The sequence below is a fragment of the Cricetulus griseus genome, chromosome 3 (assembly GCF_003668045.3).
Source record: "Cricetulus griseus strain 17A/GY chromosome 3, alternate assembly CriGri-PICRH-1.0, whole genome shotgun sequence".
Classification (NCBI taxonomy): Eukaryota; Metazoa; Chordata; class Mammalia; order Rodentia; family Cricetidae; genus Cricetulus; species Cricetulus griseus.
This window is the reverse complement of record NC_048596.1, coordinates 40424100-40445961: the sequence shown is the minus strand read 5'-3', so window position 1 is coordinate 40445961 and position 21862 is coordinate 40424100. Positions and strand designations below refer to the sequence as shown.

Here is a 21862-nt window from a genome sequence, read left to right as displayed (position 1 = left end):
GCTCTCATCTCTTTGTTCCTCCTACACTGAGCTGGAATCTCACCCTTCTCACTTCTTTAATTCTAGTTGCTTCCTTGAAGAAAAATGCATTGCATTTGTTTTATTTTATTTTCTCTGTGGATCTTTTCCTGCCTAGAGATTTATCTATGATCACTTTGGTTTTGACTTTTTAATCCTGTTTTAATTATTATTGACTCTTCATTGTATATATTGAGAGCACACTATGCTAAAATGATCTACTTTCTTTTTTAGAGGCAACCATTGCATTTTGTTTTTGTTTTTTTTTTTTTATCACCTGGCTTTCTTTGCCTACTTCACATGGTGGCATGAAATGAAATTTTTACAGAAACCCTAAAATTAACTTGTATCCAATTATTCTTTCACAGTTCCTTCCCTACTCTCTCTTCCTCCAGTCCTTCCTTCCTGCATTCTGGCCTTTCTTTTTCTTTTGTTTTGTTTTTTCCTTCATTTTCTAAGAGTATCTCTCTATGCAGCTTAGTCTGACCTCAAACCTTATATCCTACTGCTTCTACCTCTCAAGTGCTTGAAGTCCTTGTGAGTGCCACCTAGTCCAACCATTACAACATGTTTCCTAGCACCATTTCCCCTTAAGATGATTTAGAATATCATATTTTCTAGATAACAAATTCCTGTTTATCTTTTTTTCACATTAAAAAAAAAATCCAAGTTTACTGGAGAAATTCTGCTGTCAGTTAGCTAACTTATATCTTGGGGATGAAAGTATTAGAAGAATTTTTCTAAAATCTACAGATGTTAAGTACAATGCAAAATGTGGGATGGATAGATTCATCCTTACCATGCACAGGAGCTTATATTGGTGGAAGAAGTGTGGTATAGTGAGATGGGAAAAGAGTGCTTTATCAAGGTCTGCCTTTTACAGAAAGGTTGAGACATGGGACCCTCTTGTAGAAAAGGGAACTGTAGAAAGGCGTATCTTGCAGAAAGGAAAGAATCATTTAGATTTGAATATTATTGTCCTTAGAGCATTGTACCAAAGTCTATTACTTTTTAACTTTGTAGCCACAAGTAGCTGCCAGCTGACATAAGTGCTACAAGAGCAGAATCTGTCTGGCTAGATATTTAGTTAAGCTTGCAAAAATGGTGAACTCTGTCTAGAATAAGGTTATGTAGGGTGTTTGAAGCTGCATTTGGGGAAGCATAAAGGGGAACAATGGGAGATTTCATAAGAATCACAATGTCTTCCTTAAATTGTGATGTGTTTCTTAAAGTCAAAAATAGAAATCATTATATGCCATCCTAGAGCCTTCATCCAGTAGCTGATGGAAGCAGAAACAGACACCCACAGCTAAACACTGAGCAGAACTGGAATCCAGTTTCAGAGAGGGAGGAGCAATGAACAAAGAGAACCAGGCTGGGGAAATCCACAGAAACAGCTGACCTGAATAAGGGGGGGCCAATGGACCCCAGATTGACAACTGGGAAACCAGCATAGGATCGAACCAGGCCCTCTGAATGTGGGTGTCAGTTAGGAGGCCTGGGCAGTCTATAAAGGCTCTGGTAGCGTAACAGTATTAATCCCTAGTGCACGAATGGACTTTAAGAGCCCATTACCCATAGAGGGATACTCTCTCAACCTAGACACACAGGGGAGGGTATAGGCCCTGCCTCAAATGATGTGACAGACTTTGAAGATTCCTCCATGGAAGGCCTCACCCTCCCTGGGGAGTGGATGGGGGTTGGATGGGGGGTTTAGAGGGAACATGGGAGGATGAGAGGGAGAGGAAACTGGAATTGACATGTAAAATATGGTTGTTCCTATTTAAATTAAAAAATAAAAGAAATAGAAGCCATTAATAAAGCTGTTCATGTAACCCTTGTAAGAAAAACTCTTAAGTATAAATAAAGACAGCCTGAGCTATTTGGGATAACGTGAATTCAACCCACTTGGTGGTCAGAAGTTTTCCTTCTGCCAATGCCCCTTCTCCACCTCAGGACCTGAACATGAGCAGAGGCTGTACCCTGGCAAGATCTATGCATGATCACTTTTCAAACATGCCAATGAGTTAATAACATTCCAACCTCAGAGTGACTCAAACATGAGTTTGTTTGAAACAGTGTGATATCTGCATACTCTTTTGTTTGTAATAGAAACTCATTCAATCCCCAGAATTATATGTTTTACAACTCTTTCTCTAGTACTCTCTCTCCCCTTGCTGAGTCTTATTACAGTTGTGGCTGGTTCCTGTTTATCAACTGTCATCTACTCATGGTGTAGCCTGGCACACAGAAAACCAAGGCTTTTCCAGCAGGAATTTGGAAGAAATCAGAATTTGTCTCCCTCTCAGAGTACGCTGGGTGTCAGGACCCATGAAAAGGAGTCCATTCTAACTTGCCACAAGTTCAGAGAGCTCAAATCAGGTCTTATTGACCCCAAAGCCTGGATGGCAACCAAATACCTGGAGGATTAGGGGAAGTAAATCTCTTTGCCCCTTATACATGATAATAGAAGTCTTCTGCCATTTTGTCCTCGCTGTTGGTTGAATACATAAGATCGAAAGAATTAAACTAAGGGAGCATTCAGTATGGATTGAATGGCCCTCCTGACAGCTATCCTGTGTCTGTCTTGGATTCTTAACCCATTTAGCTAGCCTTTCCTCATCCACACTCCCCCTCTCAGGCACAAACCTTGGGCTGCTCGGCTGTCGCTGATTGTAGCCCTGCAAACACAGGCTTCTGACAGCTGGGTAGACACAGCCCCAAATAAGGCTCTAGAGGTGAGACTCCACTATTTTCTTTTCTTAATCTAGAGGGGGTAATTACATTGATTCACACAAATCACTGTGGCCTAAGTTGTATTTCCTACCATATACTTCACTAATCTTCTGATAGTCTCAAAGGTTATATTTCTCCTAAGAGGTGGTAATGATTACACTAAAAATTGTTTACTGTAGTCTTTCCACATTAGTAACAGGAATTTTCTTCTATCCAAAATTCATCAACTTGTGCTTGATAAACGTATTTGTAGTCTAGAATAAATACAAAGCATCAAAGCAACTTTTTTTAAAGACAATGTTGGCTGAGAGACAGCTGCAAAGCGTATGCTTCTGCTTGATAGAGAAGAAACCTCCAGGAAACAATACTACCTCTGTTGATCCCGTGAAGGACACTTTGTCGATGTCCATGTGAGAGGAAATGGCTGCCCCTGCAGTTGGCCCATAGCCAGGGACAACATTCACCACACCAGGAGGAAACCCAGCCTGCAAGTTAAAAAGCAAGCAGTTAGTAGATCAAGAATTTGATTCATAAAAGTAGGAGACTGGTGCTGTTTCATTATGCTCACCTTGGGAGTACTTTTATCAAGAGAACACACCTAAGTATATCTGTCCTTTATTCACTACTGTTTTTAATTTCTTAACCAAATGAAAATATCTCTGAAAGTGGCAATACCTTAGGACAGCATGTTCTAAGGGCAAATCTGACACCATTGGTATATTACTTGCCTCTCATTGGGAAGGAATTTGGGAAGGAAGGGGTATATTTGGTTTATAGGTTATGTCTATTGTTGAGGGAAGCCAAGGTAGGAACCTGGAGCCAGGAACTAAATGTGACACATTGCCTTATTTTCTCTGACTGGCTCAGCTAACTTTCTTACACAACCAGGCCCACCCGCCTAGGGATAGCACTACAGTAGGCTAGGCCTTAGTACATCAATCAATAATCAAGAAAATACCCTACAGGCATAGCCACAGGTCAATCTGATGAAGATAATTTCTCATATGGGGTACCCTCTTCTTAGGTCTGTCAAGTTGACAGCAAAACTGTGACAACTGTTCATCATCCCAATGATTGCCCATGTCAAAGTTTATAAAAGTAATTCAAATTGATAGGATATAGGAATGTGTGCTAAATTACTTATGCCGAAAGTTAGAATTTATTGTTACCACCAACTAAACTAGAAACATGTTGGCACAGCAGGCATATTGGCATAGAAGCCACCACACTTTAGAGATAATAAAACTCAAATATGTTTACAGAAGCAACTAGGCCAGTTATAAGCTGAGTGGTGAAGATACAGCTCAATATTTCACCATCTGAGAAAATACTGTATTTCCTCATTAACATATGTCCATGAGATTTGAATAATGTAAATAACCAATTACAAGCTTCTGCCAGTATTTAGATAGAGACACATTTGTTCTGACAAAAGTCGCAGACTGTAGCCCTACTGTTTTCATCTCCATGAGTGGGCAAGAGCCATGTGTGAACAGTGGAGCTTACAGTAGTGGGAGTGAGGTTTGTGAGGTAAACGAGGGGGGGTGGAGAACCCTGAATTTACCTGCATGTTGTGACTCTGAAGACTCACCTCTTTTATTAGAGATGCCATGTGAAGAGCAGTGAGAGGAGTTTGCTCTGCTGGTTTGACAATCACAGTGTTCCCACAGCTAAGGGCAGGGCCTATCTTCCAAATGAACATTAGCAAGGGACCATTCCACTGGAAAGTAAAATTGAACAGTGAACTGTTTGCATTGCTCAAAACCACATTTGTTATTGATGCTTGCTGCCCTGATAAAGTTGACTAATATTTTGGAAGTTGTGCCTAATTGTCTAGTTTATTTTACTTAAGTTCACAAAAGAAACTAGTAAATGATAAAAAGCACAAAACTAACTATACAGGAGAAGGGAACAGGAAAGTGGTACCAAATCTAATTAAGTCCTGTTATTTTGAATTCTTATTTTACAAGACAAATGCCACTGCATGGTTTCACATATAGTTAATGGATGCTGTAATTTACTTGTGTTTTTAAAGTATGAAATAACCTTCCTCTTTCTCCCTGGAAGGCACTTATTGTATTTTATCCAATATTATAATTTATAAAATTCATATCCAGGAGATTATGTGTGTGCATGTGCATGCGCACACACACTAGACAATAATCCCAGGAACTTAATCATGTTGGATGTGTTCTCCACATCAGTGAGCTAGGCTTATCCCAGGACAAATGGCATTATTAAAGGCAAAGAGGTGTCACATCCAGAGAGTGAATGGCAAACTAATGTTTAAACTTATCCAATACTCTTAGCTGGTAGAGCGATGTAGGTGTGTTTGAGTGTTTTTTAAACCTTTGAAGTACTGAACAGTTCCATGAAATACACTGGTATATTCATTCACACTAAACAAGGGTCACCATTAGTCCAAAAACTTCAGGACACTTGACTGTGTTTTAATTTAGTCTTTTAAAATATATCAAATCAGCTGTATGTGGCCAGTGACCTTAGAGGAAATCTGGTTACATCCAGAACATGATTATTTTTGGCAGAAGAATTTTGAGTCCCCAACCCTGCTACCTAAAGGTACAATAGAACTACACTCTTTTCCAGTTTTCATGGAGCCTATTGCTTCTGTTTCAATCAAAAGACATTCTCCAGGATTTGAACAATCTTGCTTCAGTTACTGTCCACAGTGGGCAGTGGACACTGCTGTGTCCACTGACATATCACAGCACAAATGAGCCGTGATAAGCCTTTGTCACATACTTACAAAGCACAGCTCATGAAACCAGAACATAGCACAATTCCCAATACAACCCATGAAGTAAACACTTAGGGCTTACTTGACAACACTGAAATACCCTCAAATGACAGCAATACATAGAGCTGCATAAGCTAGCTCATAGCCAAGAAGCAAAGTTACAGGAGAATTTACTTCATACATAACCATCCCACAAGCTTCACTTGTGTGGGGATGGGCTTCAGATAAAATGGATTACTGCTTTCTTTTCCCTATTGGAGTCATGAAGGAGAACTTACAGGGATGATTTGGCCACACACCCCAATAGGTTCACGTTTTGTGTAAGTGAAAATATCTCCATCTGGAAAACAGAGCAGACACACCATCCATTAAAGGCAAATGTGCTAACATGCATGGCAGAGTGACTCAAGGTTGCTACAAGAAGAGCCCCACAGTGTGTAGCAAAAGAAAAACAAAATATCCTTTTTATAAGGTTGATAACATAAACAATAGAGTCCTCAAACAGAAATTTCAGTCTGAAAACCAGGGTATGTGAAAATAAGTGACAAGATGTGGAAAGACCTGATAGGCTGTTAACTCCATTCCCTGTATTCAGAGATGGCTGCCTTCTGCATCATTCTCATTTAGAGTGATACAGAAAGGGACTGGGAGGTGATGTCCTCTCACAGTAAGGGCTGAGCCATATGCAAATGTTTGCAGCATTTCAAATGTCCTAGTAGCATCAACTTTCAAAAAGGTAAATGATTTGAAACAGTAAAACTTCTCCAAGGAGTAAGAAGTCTTTTTCCAGACTTGTTCAGATATAGGGGTTTCCTTTTTCCTACTAAACATAAATACAATCTCTTATTCCATGAATAAAATATCTAAAGTGAAATGTGATTCTTTTCTTATCTTGATTTGACTGACTCTTGTACCTCACTAGCAACACAAACCTAAATATATCTTGGAAGAGGACATTTTAATTGAGAAAATGTTCCCATCAGACTGCTCTGTAGGCAAGTCTATGCAGAGTTTTCTCAATTATTGTTGGATGTGGGATGGCCTACCCCACTGTAAACAGTGTCATCACTTGGCAGGTCATCCTGGAATAAGAAATAAGGCTGAGCAAGCCATAAAAGGTAAGCCTATAGTAATCTGTATTTGTCCATGGCCTCTGCTTTCAGTTACTGCCTCCAAGTTTCCCCCTGAATTTTTGCCCTTATTTTCCCCAGAGATGGAGTATAGTGTGGAAATACGAGTGAAAGAGTCCCCTTCCTTCACAAGTTGATTCTGGTCATGGTGTTTTATCATAGAAAACACTTACTGTGATATGGCCTCATGTGGAGTTGTACGTTTTGTTCTGACTTCCACAGGAACCTGCTACCCCACCAGCACTTTCTCTGTCAAAATCTACTGGAACTTAAAATGGCTTCCTCTATGCTTCCTAAGAGTGAAGAAATAGCCCCCATTCCTAGTACCCCTGTTGTCTTACTCTCATCTTCTAACTTCCTGGCAAACACCTCTTCTACTGTATCTTCCAGCTAGATTGGAAGTACACATCACAGGCAGAACTTGAATTGGATTATTTGCATTCCTAAAGTCATTGCAGTTAAAGATGTGAAACCACCTCCAATCCTTCCCAAACTAATTCTTTTCTCACGTGAAATACTTGTCACGTGTCTGTTCTGCTACTTGTATACCTCACTAAGTAATGCACAACATTTCCATGCAAAGGTTCTCAACTCACCTGGTAATCATTGTCTCATCTTGTTTGGGTGCTTTGTGAACACGTTAGTGTAAATTGGGTTTTTGAAATACCCTGAGCTAAGTGTACTGGGCTTAAATGGGCACAGATTGGCACAGATTATTCATTCTGGACATTCAAAGTCTTAGGTGATAATATTATAGAAGAGATACAAATGTCATTATGGAAATGGAGCTCAATATATAATTTTCATGGCCAGTTTGAAAAGTTAGGACCCTGAGACATCTCACTCAGATTAGTAGTTGAGTCTATGAGAATGTTCTTACTAATCCACAATGTTGACTCTTAACAGAACTTCTAGCATCAGAACTGTGTTAGGTCAATGTGAAGAAGAAAACAATTATTTACCTAGATGATGCACACATTTATCAAGGAGATCTGCACTAATGGCATCACCTCTACAATCATGCTTGTATTTTCCCAGACATACTTACCACTTGGTATTGTTTGACCATGGATCTTGTCAGCCCAGGCTGCACAGTACTTTAATCCTTTTATGATGATCTCAAAATCTATCGTGTATGACTGGGTGAAGAGTCTCCCAGAATTCATTGACTCCATTGTCTGAAAAATAGGTAGTAAAAGCAAAGTCTAAACTTTCAACAATAAAAATTAGATCAAGAATATATAGTCAATCTTTTTAGTGCTTATGTACTAGAGACCTTTGGAAATAGAAAGACTCTTAAATCTAATGTTCCTTTGAAAACAACTTAAGAAAGAATCAAATGTCTTTTTGCCTTCACATAACAAGATCCTGGTAAGAGAGGTAGTAAGATTCTGATTGCCTGAAACCCATCCCCCCTTAATCTTTCTGTCAGATTCTAAGTACCTTTGGCTAAGCAGTATCTGAGCACTGGCTATGTAAGTTCACAGCTGTGAAAATGATTCTTAGTATCTACTTCCTATCAGAGTTCCAACAAGATTTTACTTGTCATCTGAATGTGTCTTTCATCGGGAATTTGCTATAGCAGAGTTTTAAACTACAAATTCCCATTTGGGTAATATTTTTATAATTATTTCAACAATCGCTTCTCTCAGAGCTCAGTGAACCACATGGAAGAGAAGGAAGAAAGAGTGTAAGAGCCAGAGAAAAAGGAAGACACCAGGAAAACAAGACTCTCTAGATCAACTAAGCAAGGTGCACACAAACTCACAGAGACTGAAGCAGCAAGCACAGGGCCTGCACAGGTCTGCACAATGTCTTGTGCATATATATTATAGCTTTTAGCTTAGTATTTTTATGGGACTCCTGACTGTGTGAATAAGAGAGTTTCTGACTCTTATGCCTGTTCTTGGGGCTGCTTTCCTTCTGTTTGTTTGCTGTGTTCAACTTCAAAATGACAGTTTTAACTTTATCTTACTATATTTTTGTCATGTTTGGTTGTTATCTCTTAGAAACCTGTCCTTTTTTAATAAGAGACAGAAAGGGAGTGGATCCCTATGCGGGGGTGAGGATATGGGAGGAATAGAAGGAGGAGAAATATAATCAGGATATATTGTACAAGAAAATAATCCATTTTATGTAAAAGGAAAAATGAAAGATTATGATGTTCCACATTTTCTTAGCAATATCTTCTCTTCCCCTTTGTTTAAGCAGATTTTAAAGGATACATTCTACTGGGAGGTCACCTGGCAAGATGCACAGATTTGATATTGTCTACTTTCTTATATTTATTCTCCTCTCTCTATGGCTCTCAAGCTCACAGAAGAAATTAACACTTTTTACTCTGCAGTTAAGACAAATAAAAAGAGCTAAGCTTTGGACAATGCCAGTTACTTTCAACTGAACATTTCAGTTTGAATACATTTATTACAGAGCTATAAATTCTATTTTGGCATGTTTTGAACAATGCAGAGTCCTTAGGGAATAAATGATTCTCAACAATTGCTGAATTGTTGGTAGTTTTGATAAAAAGAAGATTTGAATCTTATTGTCAGTTAAGATTCTAAAGCTAGTAACATTTACTCTGAGTTGCAACCTGCATGCCACTTTGTTTTCAGTTGGCTTTACTAAAATTCAAAGCAGAAAAAACAAAGGGAATGGACCCTCCATCCATGTTCTATACCGACTTATGTAACTATTGAAATTAGAAAATGCAGGCCCTGAGAGCATGAAGAGCTTTAATAAGTCTAGCACAACTGGCTTCTGGACTCTGAGAAGTTCTAGAAAAGGGCAGGGGCAAGTTTGCCGATCTGGCTCTAAAAAACTAACCAGCCACTTGGAACGGTGCCTGCCCTCCAGAGCATCTCCTCTGTCTCCCATTGGTGTTAGTGAATACTCACAGTCAGCAGCAGGCGGTCTCTTTCCACTAAGTCGGCCAGCTTGAACAGTAGGCGCCCTCTTTCTGAAGCATCCATGGTGCGCCACGGGGAGCCAATCTGAAAAGCCTGCCGTGCAGCCTTCACGGCTTTGTCAACATCTGCCTGGAAATCATAGAATACGCAATTCAGGATATTCAAAATACTAGATGATCAAAACCAACACCACAACCTTGTAAACTAGGACACAGTCCTCACAAACAGAAGCTAGATCTTCATTAGCCCAAAGTCCAGAACAGTCTACACTCTACATACCATAGTATGCTGGAATGGTTGCTCTTGAGTGATATTTCAAATAAGCTCCATATCCTTGTCAAATAGTTAAACTCCTAGAAGTGCTGTTCTAACAGTTGTTACTTTATCCTATTGTAATAGGACATAGTGTTTATTTTATTTGAGATAGTGTTCTAGTTAATTTATACACTTTATCTCATTTGATTCAGAAAACGCTGTGAGGAAAATCTATTCCTCATTTCACAGATGAAGAAGTTAAAGCAAAAAGAGAAAGGCTATCTCAGAGTGGTTATAAGCTGCATGCTCTGATCACAGCTCTATATCTTGCACTTAGACCCTCATGTCCATAACCTTCCATAGCCTCTCAAAACAGTGCCACCACCTGGGTGACAACTGTGTAAATTTATGGTTTTGTGTTCAACACTTCACATTTAAACCAAAGTATTATATGTATGATAAGCCTCTATTTCTCAATTGCACATGAAGTGATCCACTCTAGTCCCTGATTAAGAAGAGAAGACAGTCTCTTTTGTTAATAATATGCTGCTTAGCATTAATTGAAGCACAATGGAATAATAGAATAAAAGTCCCTCTCACACCGTTTAGCTTTCTTGTATCACCACTACATTTTCCCTTTAGTTTACTCCTTTAAATTTCCAGAGCCACTTTCCTTCCAAAATTTGACACAATTACTCCCATACTGTATAGATCTCTACTCAGAGTTCTAGTCTCTTGTAGTCCACCTGCTGAAAACACCACCGCTCCTTCCATTACTGTGTCATGTGCTTTTTTTTAAATTCATCAAATCAGCTGCAAATAGCAGGTATGTAAGGACTATTCTACAGCTTTTTATCTACAAGACTCACCAACTCATGGAACCTCATAAATCAAGATGATCAAAAGGACAATGGGCTACATCTTGTTGCAATGCACCTTGAGAACGAGAACACTGATTTTTGTTTATTTATTTATTTATTTATTTTTGTTTGTTTGTTTTTCCAGACAGGGCTTCTCTGTATTGTGTTGGAGCCTGTCCTGGAACTCGCTCTGTAGACCAGGCTGATCTCAAACTCACAGAAACCCGCCTGCCTCTGCCTCTGGTTTAAAGGTGTGCACCACCAATGCCTGGCTGAGAACACTGGTTTTTAAACCACACACTTTAAACTAGCTCTGTGTTGATCCCTCTCCTCAGTGTTCTGTCATTGGCCTTTGCTTAATAAGAGTTCTCTTGAGTTCCCTGGTGTCTCCAGGGATGGAGAGAAATAATTTTAAGACATCATGTAACTATATATGTAAAAAAACAAGAACAAAGCAACAACAAAAAACTGCCTACAGAAAATAATAAGTAAACTTGTTCTTGTAGTTTTGTCATGTTAGCCATTGCTCTCCTTTTCTCAAACAAGATGTTTAATCATGCAGGACCAAGAATAAACTAAAGGCAGGGAAGTTTTAGTAATAAAGAAAAGGAGTCTGGGTTCTCCTTTTAGTTTTGAGGCATCCAAATGACCATCCACTCTATAGCATTCTGTCAGTTGGCTAACGATAGGACAGTGAGGTAAAGAGTTTGTTCTGAAATACTCATTACAGGGGAGGAACATACAACTGAACATTACACTGTTTTATTTATAAACACAGGCCTCACGCTAGATTCTGCAGCACATATACTAAAACTGGAAGGACACAGAGAAAATTAGCATGGACCGTGTACAAGGATGACATGCAAATTTATGAAGTGTGTCATATGTTTAGAAAGCCAAGAAAAACACAAACAAACAGGTGACGGAAACTATTCAAGACTGGAAAATGCAAACAGAAGGAATAAAGAAAACACAAACAGAGGGAATTCTGGGAATGGAAAATCTAGGTTAAAAACAGGCCTCCCTTAGTATCCCAGAAGAACTGTTCCCCAAATCAGGGAAAGATGATCTAAATTCATGAATGCTAAACTTATGTAGTATTTACATTATCTTATCACATTCCTTTGCATGTTTGCAACTGCTGGCTTCATCAACAATCCTAAGAGCAAAGAGCAAAGCTCTCTGTTTGGTTTTCAAGGTCCAACATTTTCTGGACAGACTTTACTTGCACAGGTTTTCTGTTCACATTCCTCCTACTCTAGTTGAGTCATCCTTCTCACCTTTGCTACTGAAATTCTCTTTGCAAACCAGCAAGCCCATTAGCTTCCAAGATCTTACACATCTTTCAAGACCTGTTTTGACATAACAATCTACAACAATGGAAACCAGACACCCAGTTCAGTAGCAGATAATAATCAAGAGCCAGTTGAGCTATTGGAAGCCCCCTCATAGACCCAGGAATTCCACCAAACCCCACCTACCTAGCACAGTCTGGCAGATAACTTACTCCTGGGGATAGAAAGCCAGTCATCCTATAGGTATACTGGGGACAAATGAACATGTGTGGGTAAGAGGGCATACAAGATCAAATCAAAGAAAGCAGAGAAAGAAGTTATCAGACACCCAGGAAAGGATGCAAGTCTCTTGCCTGATTTCATAAAGTGATGGACACCTAAGACTGTGATGGCAAGGCCTCTGAACAAGCTACTGTCTGATACCTAGTGTGTGTGTGTGTGTGTGTGTGTGTGTGTGTGTGTGTGTGTGTGTGTGTGGATTCCTTGACTCAGTTGGGTCCCTACTACTGAAGCTGCCTACTCAACAGCCTGCCTATACACAAATTCACCTGTCTGAACTGCTATTTTCTGCTCTTGACCCAGTTTGGCCGTTGATCTCACAGTTGAGCTTCACTGCTTCTCTCTCAGACCTGACCCCACTCCCTCCCACAGCAGTTCTGCCCAGGATGGGTTCCTTATTGCAGATTTTTTTCTAAGCCACTTCTGAGACCTCTTGAACTCTACTGCAGACTCTTCAACTTGTATTCATCAAGTAATCCATATATACATTTAAAGAGGGACAAATATGTTCACTATTTGGTATGTTATTTGAAAGTTAATGTTAGTAACTAATACTGGAATGATGAATTGGCATTCTCCTCAAGCAGATTACTAAGATGGGCGTTTTTTATACAAAATTGCTGTCATTTAAATGGCTAAATCTTGTGAATTTATTGCTATTCAATACAGCTAGACATTATAGAAAGACATAAATATATTCATATGACTCATATGACTTATTTTTATTGATATTTATACAACAAATCATGCTTTAAATAAATATTTTCCATTATTGACATTTTTACATTATCATCCAAAATTACAAGTCTCATAAATGTTTTTGATAGTGCTTTTTGTAATATTTTATAAAAAAAAACTTCATTGTTCCTAAATAGTAGAATTTTATTCAGAGGCTGGCATTTCCAAGATAATTTTGATTTAAACAGAAAACAGTAATTAGGTTACCTGTGATTTCAGCAAATTCTATGGCTTAGGGAAAATAAAATACTACAGTTTTGAAGTCAGAGCCACTGAAGTGAAAAAAGATGTATTTTCTCTGGATCCTGGCCCAGTACTGTGATTCCATGAAAGGTGGGATATGACCCATTGTCAATCCCACTCTGCTTGTGCGTGGCATCTCCAAAATCTTTAGCCTGTGACCTGGTGAGTCAGTCCAACATATCAGACTCAACTGTGAGTTTTACCAGGTTAGAGCCTTTCTCTAAGCAATGCTAGTCACTCCTCATTAGATTCCTCACAAATTGTTTGAACATCAACAATTCTGAAAGGACAGTTTGTTTAATAATTCCAAAAGGAATACAGACACAGGAGTGTGGTTGTGAGGCGAGTTCTTGCTTATCATAGATTATATTACTGACAATTTCCTTACCTCAATGGTTCTCAACTTTCCTAATACTGTGACCCTTTAAAACAGATCCTCATTTGTGGTGGCCCCAACCATAAAATTATTTTTGTTGCTACTTCACAACTGTCAATTTGCTACTGCTCTGAATCATAATTCAAATATCTGTTTTTCATTAGTCTTAGGTGATGCATGTAAAAGGGTTGTTCTATATCACCCTCAGTTGAACCATTACCCACAGGTTGAGAATCAATGCCTTAGAGGATTCAAATGAATCCAGACAGCCAGATTAGCACAGTGACTTGGCTTGCAGCTTGCCTGGGTATGAATTAGTTTCCTTAATCTTTCTACAGGAAGGGTGGTTGTCACTTAGCACAGAGCAGATCAAGTGCTCCCTGGCAAGGCCTTTGGGATGGACACCAGTTTTCCCTTCTGCGCCTGAGGAAAATAGTGAACTGCACTGACTCTCCTAGCAAAGTCCTCAGCTTGCTTGACAAGGTTTCCACTGAACCCAAGCAGAGAATTTTCTTTTCCTGATGGAACCAACCCTAGTGTCAGAGCAAGATGTCCCCCAGGAACTTAACGGTCAAGGCTTCAATGTTAAGGTACCAAGAATATAACTTTTTGTTAGCTGACATCTACAGATTCATAGTCTTCTTTTTTTAGTTTGATTTTAATTGTTGAGGAGAAAGCATGACTAGCTGACAGGTACCCTAAATATGTTATTCTATTGAAACTCCAAGCCCCATATTAAATGCTGTGCTAACCCTCAAGAAAGGAGACAAGTTATTTAATAGTTCATACTTCACTGTGCTATAGTAGCTTCAGACCATTGAAGTTTTGGACCCCACGTCCCTATTCTAGATTCCCAGACATTGGAAATGCTAACATTGGATCTATAGCCTATGTTTTTTACTGTTTCTTGTTCTTTCAATTTTATGGAGATTTTTTAAGCTCTTGTGCATTATATTTATTCTCTACCAGATGTATATATAGCAAATTTTCTTATGCCAAGGACAACAGAACATTTACACAACTGCCTGAGAAATCATATTTTCACGTCTTTCTTTGAACTTGCAATGGGCTTTATGCTCAGAACAATGAGACACAGAGACTCCTGGCATGAACTGAACCTATGGGTGCTGGGAAACTTACCTTGTCTCCTTCTTCCACATGGCAGATGACCTCCTCAGTTGCGGGGTTAAAGACAGGAAATTTCTTGCCACTCACTGAGTCATACCATTCATTGTTTATGAAGATCTGTGGTGATGAAGCAAAGACAGATAAATAGCATTTAAATACGTAGTAAGTTATACGTTTTGATAAACTAGCACTGAGGTAATAAATGTTGTCTAAATATTATGTGTCTTTCCCAGTCTAAAAAAAGTTCATGTGTGTCTGACATTTAACACCTAAAGAAACAGAAGTTAGGCAATTAGGAATTCAGGTGTGTGTCATTAAGACATAGTAACTAGGAGAAGCACCCTTAGATCACTGGGAAAAGTCTGAATTTCAATATTTGCACCCTGAACTTGCTTTTCAATATGTGCATTTGACTCCATTCCTTCCTCCTTATAAAGGAAATGTTATCCTTGTAACAGGGCCATTGTGAGGAAAGCTAACAGAAGTATTGCAGTTTATTCCCTGTATGCACAAAAATATTATTAGCTAATAAGACATTTTTGAGCATAGAAAGTATTGTCACTTGATAACTTAAATTCTTTAAAGATATGTGCAATTTTATTTACGCATATGTGTTTACCCATATGAGTTTCTGCACAGCACATGTGTGCAGGCACATGATGACAGTGGGCCTTGGCTAGCTTGGAACTGGAATCACAGTTGTTCCTAGTCAACAAATGTTTAAAGTGTGTGAAACAGGAGAGAAGTAAGACCCACCCCCAAAAATCCCAAGAAACAAAATTCTTCACCCCTGAGATCTTTGGAAGACCCTTAGAACTTCTCTTTGGTGAAGTCTTTGTCAGACAGGGCATGACTGTGCAAGACATGGACAGACAATCAGGAGAAAGGAGAGGAGAATGACAAGGTGGGAAGCAGACCTTGGAAAAGTCAGGTAAGAATATTCTAGGAAAATAGACTGCACTAAGATAGTTAATGTTGATCATTCCCAGACCCTGCCTAAAGTGCTTCCTACCAATTAAATGTGCTGGCTGTTATGCCTCCTTGGAAATGGGACTCCACATAATCCCATTGTAATTGTAAGAGAGCAGAGGCAGGTAGAGATGATAGAGTTTGGCCAGTGACGCTATAACTTCCAAAGAAGCTCTTCATGCAAAAGCTCAATAGCAAGGAAGAAGGGCCCCTGTGGCATTTACTCACTGCTCCTAAGGAGTTACAGGGATGGAGATGTGATGGGTGCACTTGGATTTATACAGTTATAAAGGCTTCAAATGCAAAAGGTTTTGTAGTTTCTTTTTAAAAACCAATAGTTCTTAAATGCTAAACTCCATTTCATCTACCCCAGTCAAAGAGAAACTGAACTAGGGAATAAGTGCTGAAAAGATGATGAATTGATGGCTTGTTTTGTGTGCACAAAAAAAAAAACACTCCGAGATCCACTGCCCTTTGGTGCAGACAGAAAGAACAAGTAGTAACTAAACAGGAGAAGAATGGCTTTGAAGCAGATTTCCAGCAACAGGTGCTTTGGGAGGCTCCAGAAAGTTTTTGAACATGACAGTGTTGAGCTGAAATGTAAAATGAGATTTGCTGTCTACCTACCACAACAGGCAGAGAGTGGAAAGTGTCCTGCACTCTACTGGCTATCTGGTTTAACTTGCACAGAACAGAATTTCATATCCAAGTCTGGCCATATCCATGACATGGCCTTGTCATCATTGCTCCAGATACCAGCCTCCATGGCTGCAATATTAAAGGAGAAGATGCCAGCTGGGACTTTGGCACTGATGCTGGGTTTTACATGAATGCCACTGAAGATCCCTGGAAAACTAATTACAGAATGTATTCTTTTATTTTTTTTTCTTGTCAAATTTATTTATTTATTTATTTATTCCTGCTTTTTTCCAACTTTTTTTATTTGAATTAGAAACAGGATTGTTTTACATGACAATCCCAGTTCCCATCTCCCACCCGTCCTCCTCTTACCCCCCCCAACTAAAACCTTATCTGTTACATATCTTTTCTGCTCTCCCTGGATGGTGAGGCCTTCCATAGGGTGTCATCAGAGTCTTTTGTATCCTTTGGCCTAGGCCCACCCCCGTGTGTCTTGGCTCAGGGAGTATTCCTCTATATGGAATGGGCTCCCAAAGTCCACACCTATGCTAGAGATAAATACTGGGCTTCTACAGGAGGTCCCATAGATTTCTGAGGTTTCCTCACAGAAACCCATTCTTATGTAACTGAGGAGCTTCCACAACTCATAAATGCCAGTTTCCCAGTGGACCCTCAGAGGATGTCTATTTTTGGTCACTCCATGGGAGGCCACAGAACTCTGATTTGTGATTTGAAAAATCCTGGAAAATGCAAATCTGTGTCAGCATGTGCTTCAATGTGCAAGCCAGTACTTTGTTGTTGGGGCAAAAAAGCTTTTAGTAGATATTCGGGACCAATGTAAATGGAAGGCATATGATGCAACCTCTCTCATGACATCCTATTCTGGTTCCCAGATTAACATATTAATTGATCAAGGAAAAGATGACGAGTTTCTTTCAAATGGGCAGTTACTCCCTGATAACTTCATAGCTACCTGCACAGAAAAGAAAATCCCTGTTGTTTTTAGGCTGCAAGAGGGTTATGATCATAGCTACTGCTTCATTGCAACCTTCATCACTGACCCCATCAGGCATCATGCAAAGTACCTGAATGCATGAAAAGCTCCAGACAGAAGAATCTCATCAGGACTATAAATGTTGAAATACACAAAATTTCTGAGTACAAGACTTGGAATTTCCTCTCAAAAGACCATCCTCCTGCAGTTGAATCACTTTTCTGAATAAAGATATCAAACTTTAAAAAAAAAAAAAAACACTCCGAAGGTTAAGATAACATAAATCTCTAACTAAAGTTGTTATTATTTCTCTTTTTGTTATTAATCTGCTTGTGTGTTCCCTTTCTTGTGCACCAAACACTGTTAAGAGTATAAAATATCTCTTGTTGAAAAGAATAGAGTCTCTGACCTAGATGGAAACTTAACATTACAGTTGGGCTGGTACAATCACTTTGAACAAGGAACTACTCCTAGGAAGCTGAGCTCACCTTAAGACAAACTAAAGAGATAAGTGTATTAAATAGTCTTTTAATGAGATACTGTACTTTTCCTTCCCAGAAGCCACACCCCTAATGCAGAAGTTTGAACCACAGCATTGTAGCATGATAAGTCTGATCACTTTTCTGAATTATTCGGAAAAGAATAACTTTCCCTTTTCCTCTCTCTATCTCTCTTCTGAGAATGCTTTTCTTTACAGTTTGGTCTTTTCTCCTAACACCTTTGACTTCCTTATTCCTTCCCTAAAAACTTCTGTGACTTCCTTGTGGCTCCATTTTGTCCACATGCTCCATTTCCAAGCCAGTTTGAATGACAAGAATTTCCCCTCCTCTTCCCAATCTCCTCCTTTGGGCAGCTGCTGAGGTTTTACGTCTGACTTGCCTTTGGGTTTTCCTTGTAAATTATAAGAATAGTCTTCCAAATGCCAATTGTTTCTATCCATAAATTATTCCACTAATGAGACTGAGAACCCCAAAGAGGACCCTGAGTTTCCTCGGTATCAATACCATATGCCCCTTGCAATAATAAAGAAGAAAATTAAAACAGTAAGGAAAATAATACAGAAACTGAGACACTGGTCAGGCAAAGCAATTTGACAAATACTTCTAACCCCTACCTTTCATGCATTGCAACCTGAGTTAACAGCCATTGTTTCAACCCCTCTAGGGAGTGGGAAACTAACACATGTCTTCAGTGGGACACAATAAGCGGAACACGCACAGGCATAGAGAAAGCTCCCCATTGAGATTTAATTGCATAAATAACTAGTGTTCCCCCAAGTGTGAAAAAGCTATAACCAGCACATCAAACAGTATAATGCTTACTGAGTAGACCAGACTTTATAGTGAATACATGGAAAAGTCAAAATTCACTGAGTGGCATTGCTTGTTATTAAGTAGAAAAGTACATGAACAACAAACAAATTCATTCTTGGCTCTTAAATACTTAGGCCCTCCATTCCGTCTCAGATGTCCTTATGCAATGTGTTTGCAGTGAAGAGGTTTCAATCTGGAAACATCTGTCTGCGTTAGGGGATTACTGGTCCTGTCCTTGTACATGGGGCTTTAAGGAACACCTCATTTTTCTAGTAGTTTCACCTCATTTTTAATTAATAAGTGCTAAATGAAACAACACAGAGGAAAGATAGTTTACTTTAAAACTCCCTTGAGCTACACACACACACACACACACACACACACACACACACACACACACACGGTCAAAATTCATAAAAGACAACTTAAAGAAAGGAGGAGGGATATCCTGACAACCAAAATATCTTGCCAAACTCTTCTTAGTGACTAAAATGTAACTACCTAAGCAGTGCCGACAATTCCCATCTTGTTGGAATACCTGATCTCTGAGCATCCCCACCCCCACCCCTACATCCCACCCCACCCCTGTCAACCATCCTCAAAGGCCTCAGCATCCTCAGGAGCCACAGGCCCCCCTGCACTGATTGGAGGAAGAGATGGGTATACAGCAGTGTAAGAATACAAAAAAAAAAAAAGAATACATTCAGCAACATAAAGAGCAATATAGCATCACCAGAAACTAGTAGTTCTACAAAAGTAAGACCTGAACATCTCAACTCAGATGAAGCAGAAGAAACTGCCCTTAAAAATAACTTTGTGAAGATGATAGAGGCCTTTAAAGAGGAAATGAAAAATGCCCTTAAAGATGTGGAGGAAAATACAGACAAAAAATGAAAGAAATCAATAAATCCTTTAAAGAAAGCCCAGGGGGGAAAAAAAAAAGAGAGAGATGCAGGAAACAGTTCAAAACTTGAAAAGGAACCACCTGATTTGTAGATTGTGACAGGAATTTTTTCCAAATGGGAAGAAGGGACAGAGTCTATAGTGTACATGAACAATTTACAACTGTGAGCTGTTGGACAGTGTGTACCCATCATAGTTGCCATATTCTTCTTTATCAAGATCTAAATTGAAAACACTTCATGTAGGCCAAGGCCATGGCTCACTCCTCTCTACAGACCTTGTCCTAAGCAAAGGACCCATAAGCCAGGCAGCTCCCTCACTTCAGATTCTTGAGATAATGAACAGGCTTCATTAATTCACAACCACCCATGTTTGCTCACAAGGAAAAAGAAACAAATGAGAGAGGGCATCGGGCTCTTCTCATTACCTTGAGCACTCTTGGATTTCATTGTTTAGTTCATGGTTCTCTGCAGAGTTGAACAGTTGTCTCTCACTTTGTTTACCACATCATACAGTAACATAGCTAATTTTAAGTGACTTTCCTAGTATCTTGGTTAGGTGTGTGTGTGTGTGTGTGTGTGTGTGTGTGTGTAATATGTTTTTCTTAATTTTGGAATCCTAAGATCTGTGACAGAAGTAGGCATTAAATCATTCAGTAGGCAAAATTTTGAGAGTCCCTCCTCACAAACCTAGCCTAATCATTTGCTCTCCCTGGATGCAGATTTTCTAAGCCTGAGTCAGGCTCCTGCTCTTGTGTCTCTAAATATTTAGCAGCCAGCAATGGTATGTTTTCTCCAACAACAGCATACTTGACTGGACAAATAAACAAGTACCATTTCAATCTCAAAATAAGAAAACTATCTCAAGTCCATTTGGGGGTTTTGGCAGCAGCCTCCATTCAATGTTCAGGGTTAAGTCCTCCAACGATAACACTGCCAACAAACATATGATCATGTTATCCTGTTTTGGTGTGATATTGAGAGAGAGAGAGAGAGAGAGAGAGAGAGAGAGAGAGAGAGAGAGAGAGAGAGAGAGAGAAACAGAGAGAGAGAGACAGAGAGAGAGAGACAGAGAGAGAGAGACAGAGAGAGCTCAATGCCTGGATCCTTCCAGTAAGTTCCTCTTTTTGTCTGCCTTACTGTAAGTGCTAATTGCACAGGGTTAATTGACATGTGGCTGACTCTGCTTCACAGCACTCTAGTACAAGAATCATTCTCAGAGAAGGAAATCTGCTTCCCTTGTGCATATGTCTGGTGTGGTTTAGAATTTACCCCTGAATCAGCCCACTAACTTTGTAAGCATTTCATTTTTATGTTTGCAGAAAGCTCTTACAGAAGCCACAATCCATGGAAAGCCCTGTTTGCAAGTGTCTTACCTTGGTATATTGAATCTTCAAGTTGGCCAGCGGGGCAGGGACTTCAGGTTGTGCAGGGGAAGACATTGCTGGTTTAGCTCCTGGAACACAGGTGACAGGCTCAGCAATTTGGTTCTGATAGAGCCCTTGCTCCTTTTTATCTGCATGTACGAAGGGTCATTTGCATATGGGATATGATTGGATGGGCAGACTCAGGGCAGGGTAGAAAGTACACTAGTGTCTTCTAAAACCTGAGGCTGGGAGCCTTTGCCTTTGAATATAAATCCTTAAGGAACCTACCTGTACCTCAGCCCTGAAGTTCCATCTGGAGATTGTTCACTATTTACAGATGAATTAGTTTACAAAGCCAAACTCTTGCTAAGAGAGTACTTACAACTAACTGCTCTGGGCACTTAAAGCCAGTTATAATATTTGGGGTGTTTCATGACTTTTTATGTTACCATGTAATTTTCTCTTCTCTGACAGATGGGGAGTCTGGGTATTTGTGAAGTGAAAAGAAAATGTTCTTGTTCTCAATAGGAGCTAGGAGGACAAGACCATGAAATTTCAGGTCAAAGCTGCAAGAATATACATCATTGTCCTAGGTTCAGAGTGCTTCTGGGGAGAAAGGCCCCCTCTCTGGACTGTTTTTGACCACCTTTAAAAATTTAGCCAGTCAGGTCTATTTCCAGTCTGGGAAGCAGTTGGAGTGTCTAACAGGAGCCTCATATTATCTTTGTCTTTTCGGTGGGAACAAAAAATTGTAGAGGCCTTTTCTGTCAGAGTTCACCATCACTCACAGACCATCAAAGAACATTATATTCTTCGAAAGTGAAAATTCTTTGAAAGTAAAAGTAATGTCAGATTTTGGGAGGTTATGCACTTGTGAAAAATTACAGTTCTCAATCTGTGGGTCTGGACCCACTAGGGGGTCATGTATCAAATATCCTGTATATCAGATATTT

At 39.4% G+C, this 21862-nt stretch overlaps 1 protein-coding gene, 1 non-coding gene and 1 pseudogene across 2 annotated transcripts in view; 2 read left to right on the top strand and 1 right to left on the bottom strand.

The window, feature by feature from the left end:
* The window catches only part of LOC100761706 (retinal dehydrogenase 1), a 34089-nt gene extending 13069 nt beyond the window's left edge, over nt 1-21020 (bottom strand). The window contains exons 1-7 of the mRNA XM_027406542.2: nt 20919-21020; nt 14738-14842; nt 9540-9680; nt 7691-7820; nt 5791-5852; nt 4346-4474; nt 3126-3239 (exon numbers count right to left, since the gene is read on the bottom strand). Of these exons, the coding sequence (XP_027262343.1) occupies nt 3126-3239; nt 4346-4474; nt 5791-5852; nt 7691-7820; nt 9540-9680; nt 14738-14842; nt 20919-20984 (747 nt within the window). The 5' untranslated portion in view covers nt 20985-21020. The remainder of the gene's footprint in view (nt 1-3125; nt 3240-4345; nt 4475-5790; nt 5853-7690; nt 7821-9539; nt 9681-14737; nt 14843-20918) is intronic.
* Nucleotides 11450-11556, top strand: LOC113831554. The gene has a single exon (XR_003483596.1). It is a non-coding gene; the product is annotated as a U6 spliceosomal RNA (small nuclear RNA).
* On the top strand, nt 16198-17474 carry LOC100761999 (annotated as a pseudogene).
* Nucleotides 21021-21862: the final 842 nt, after the last annotated feature.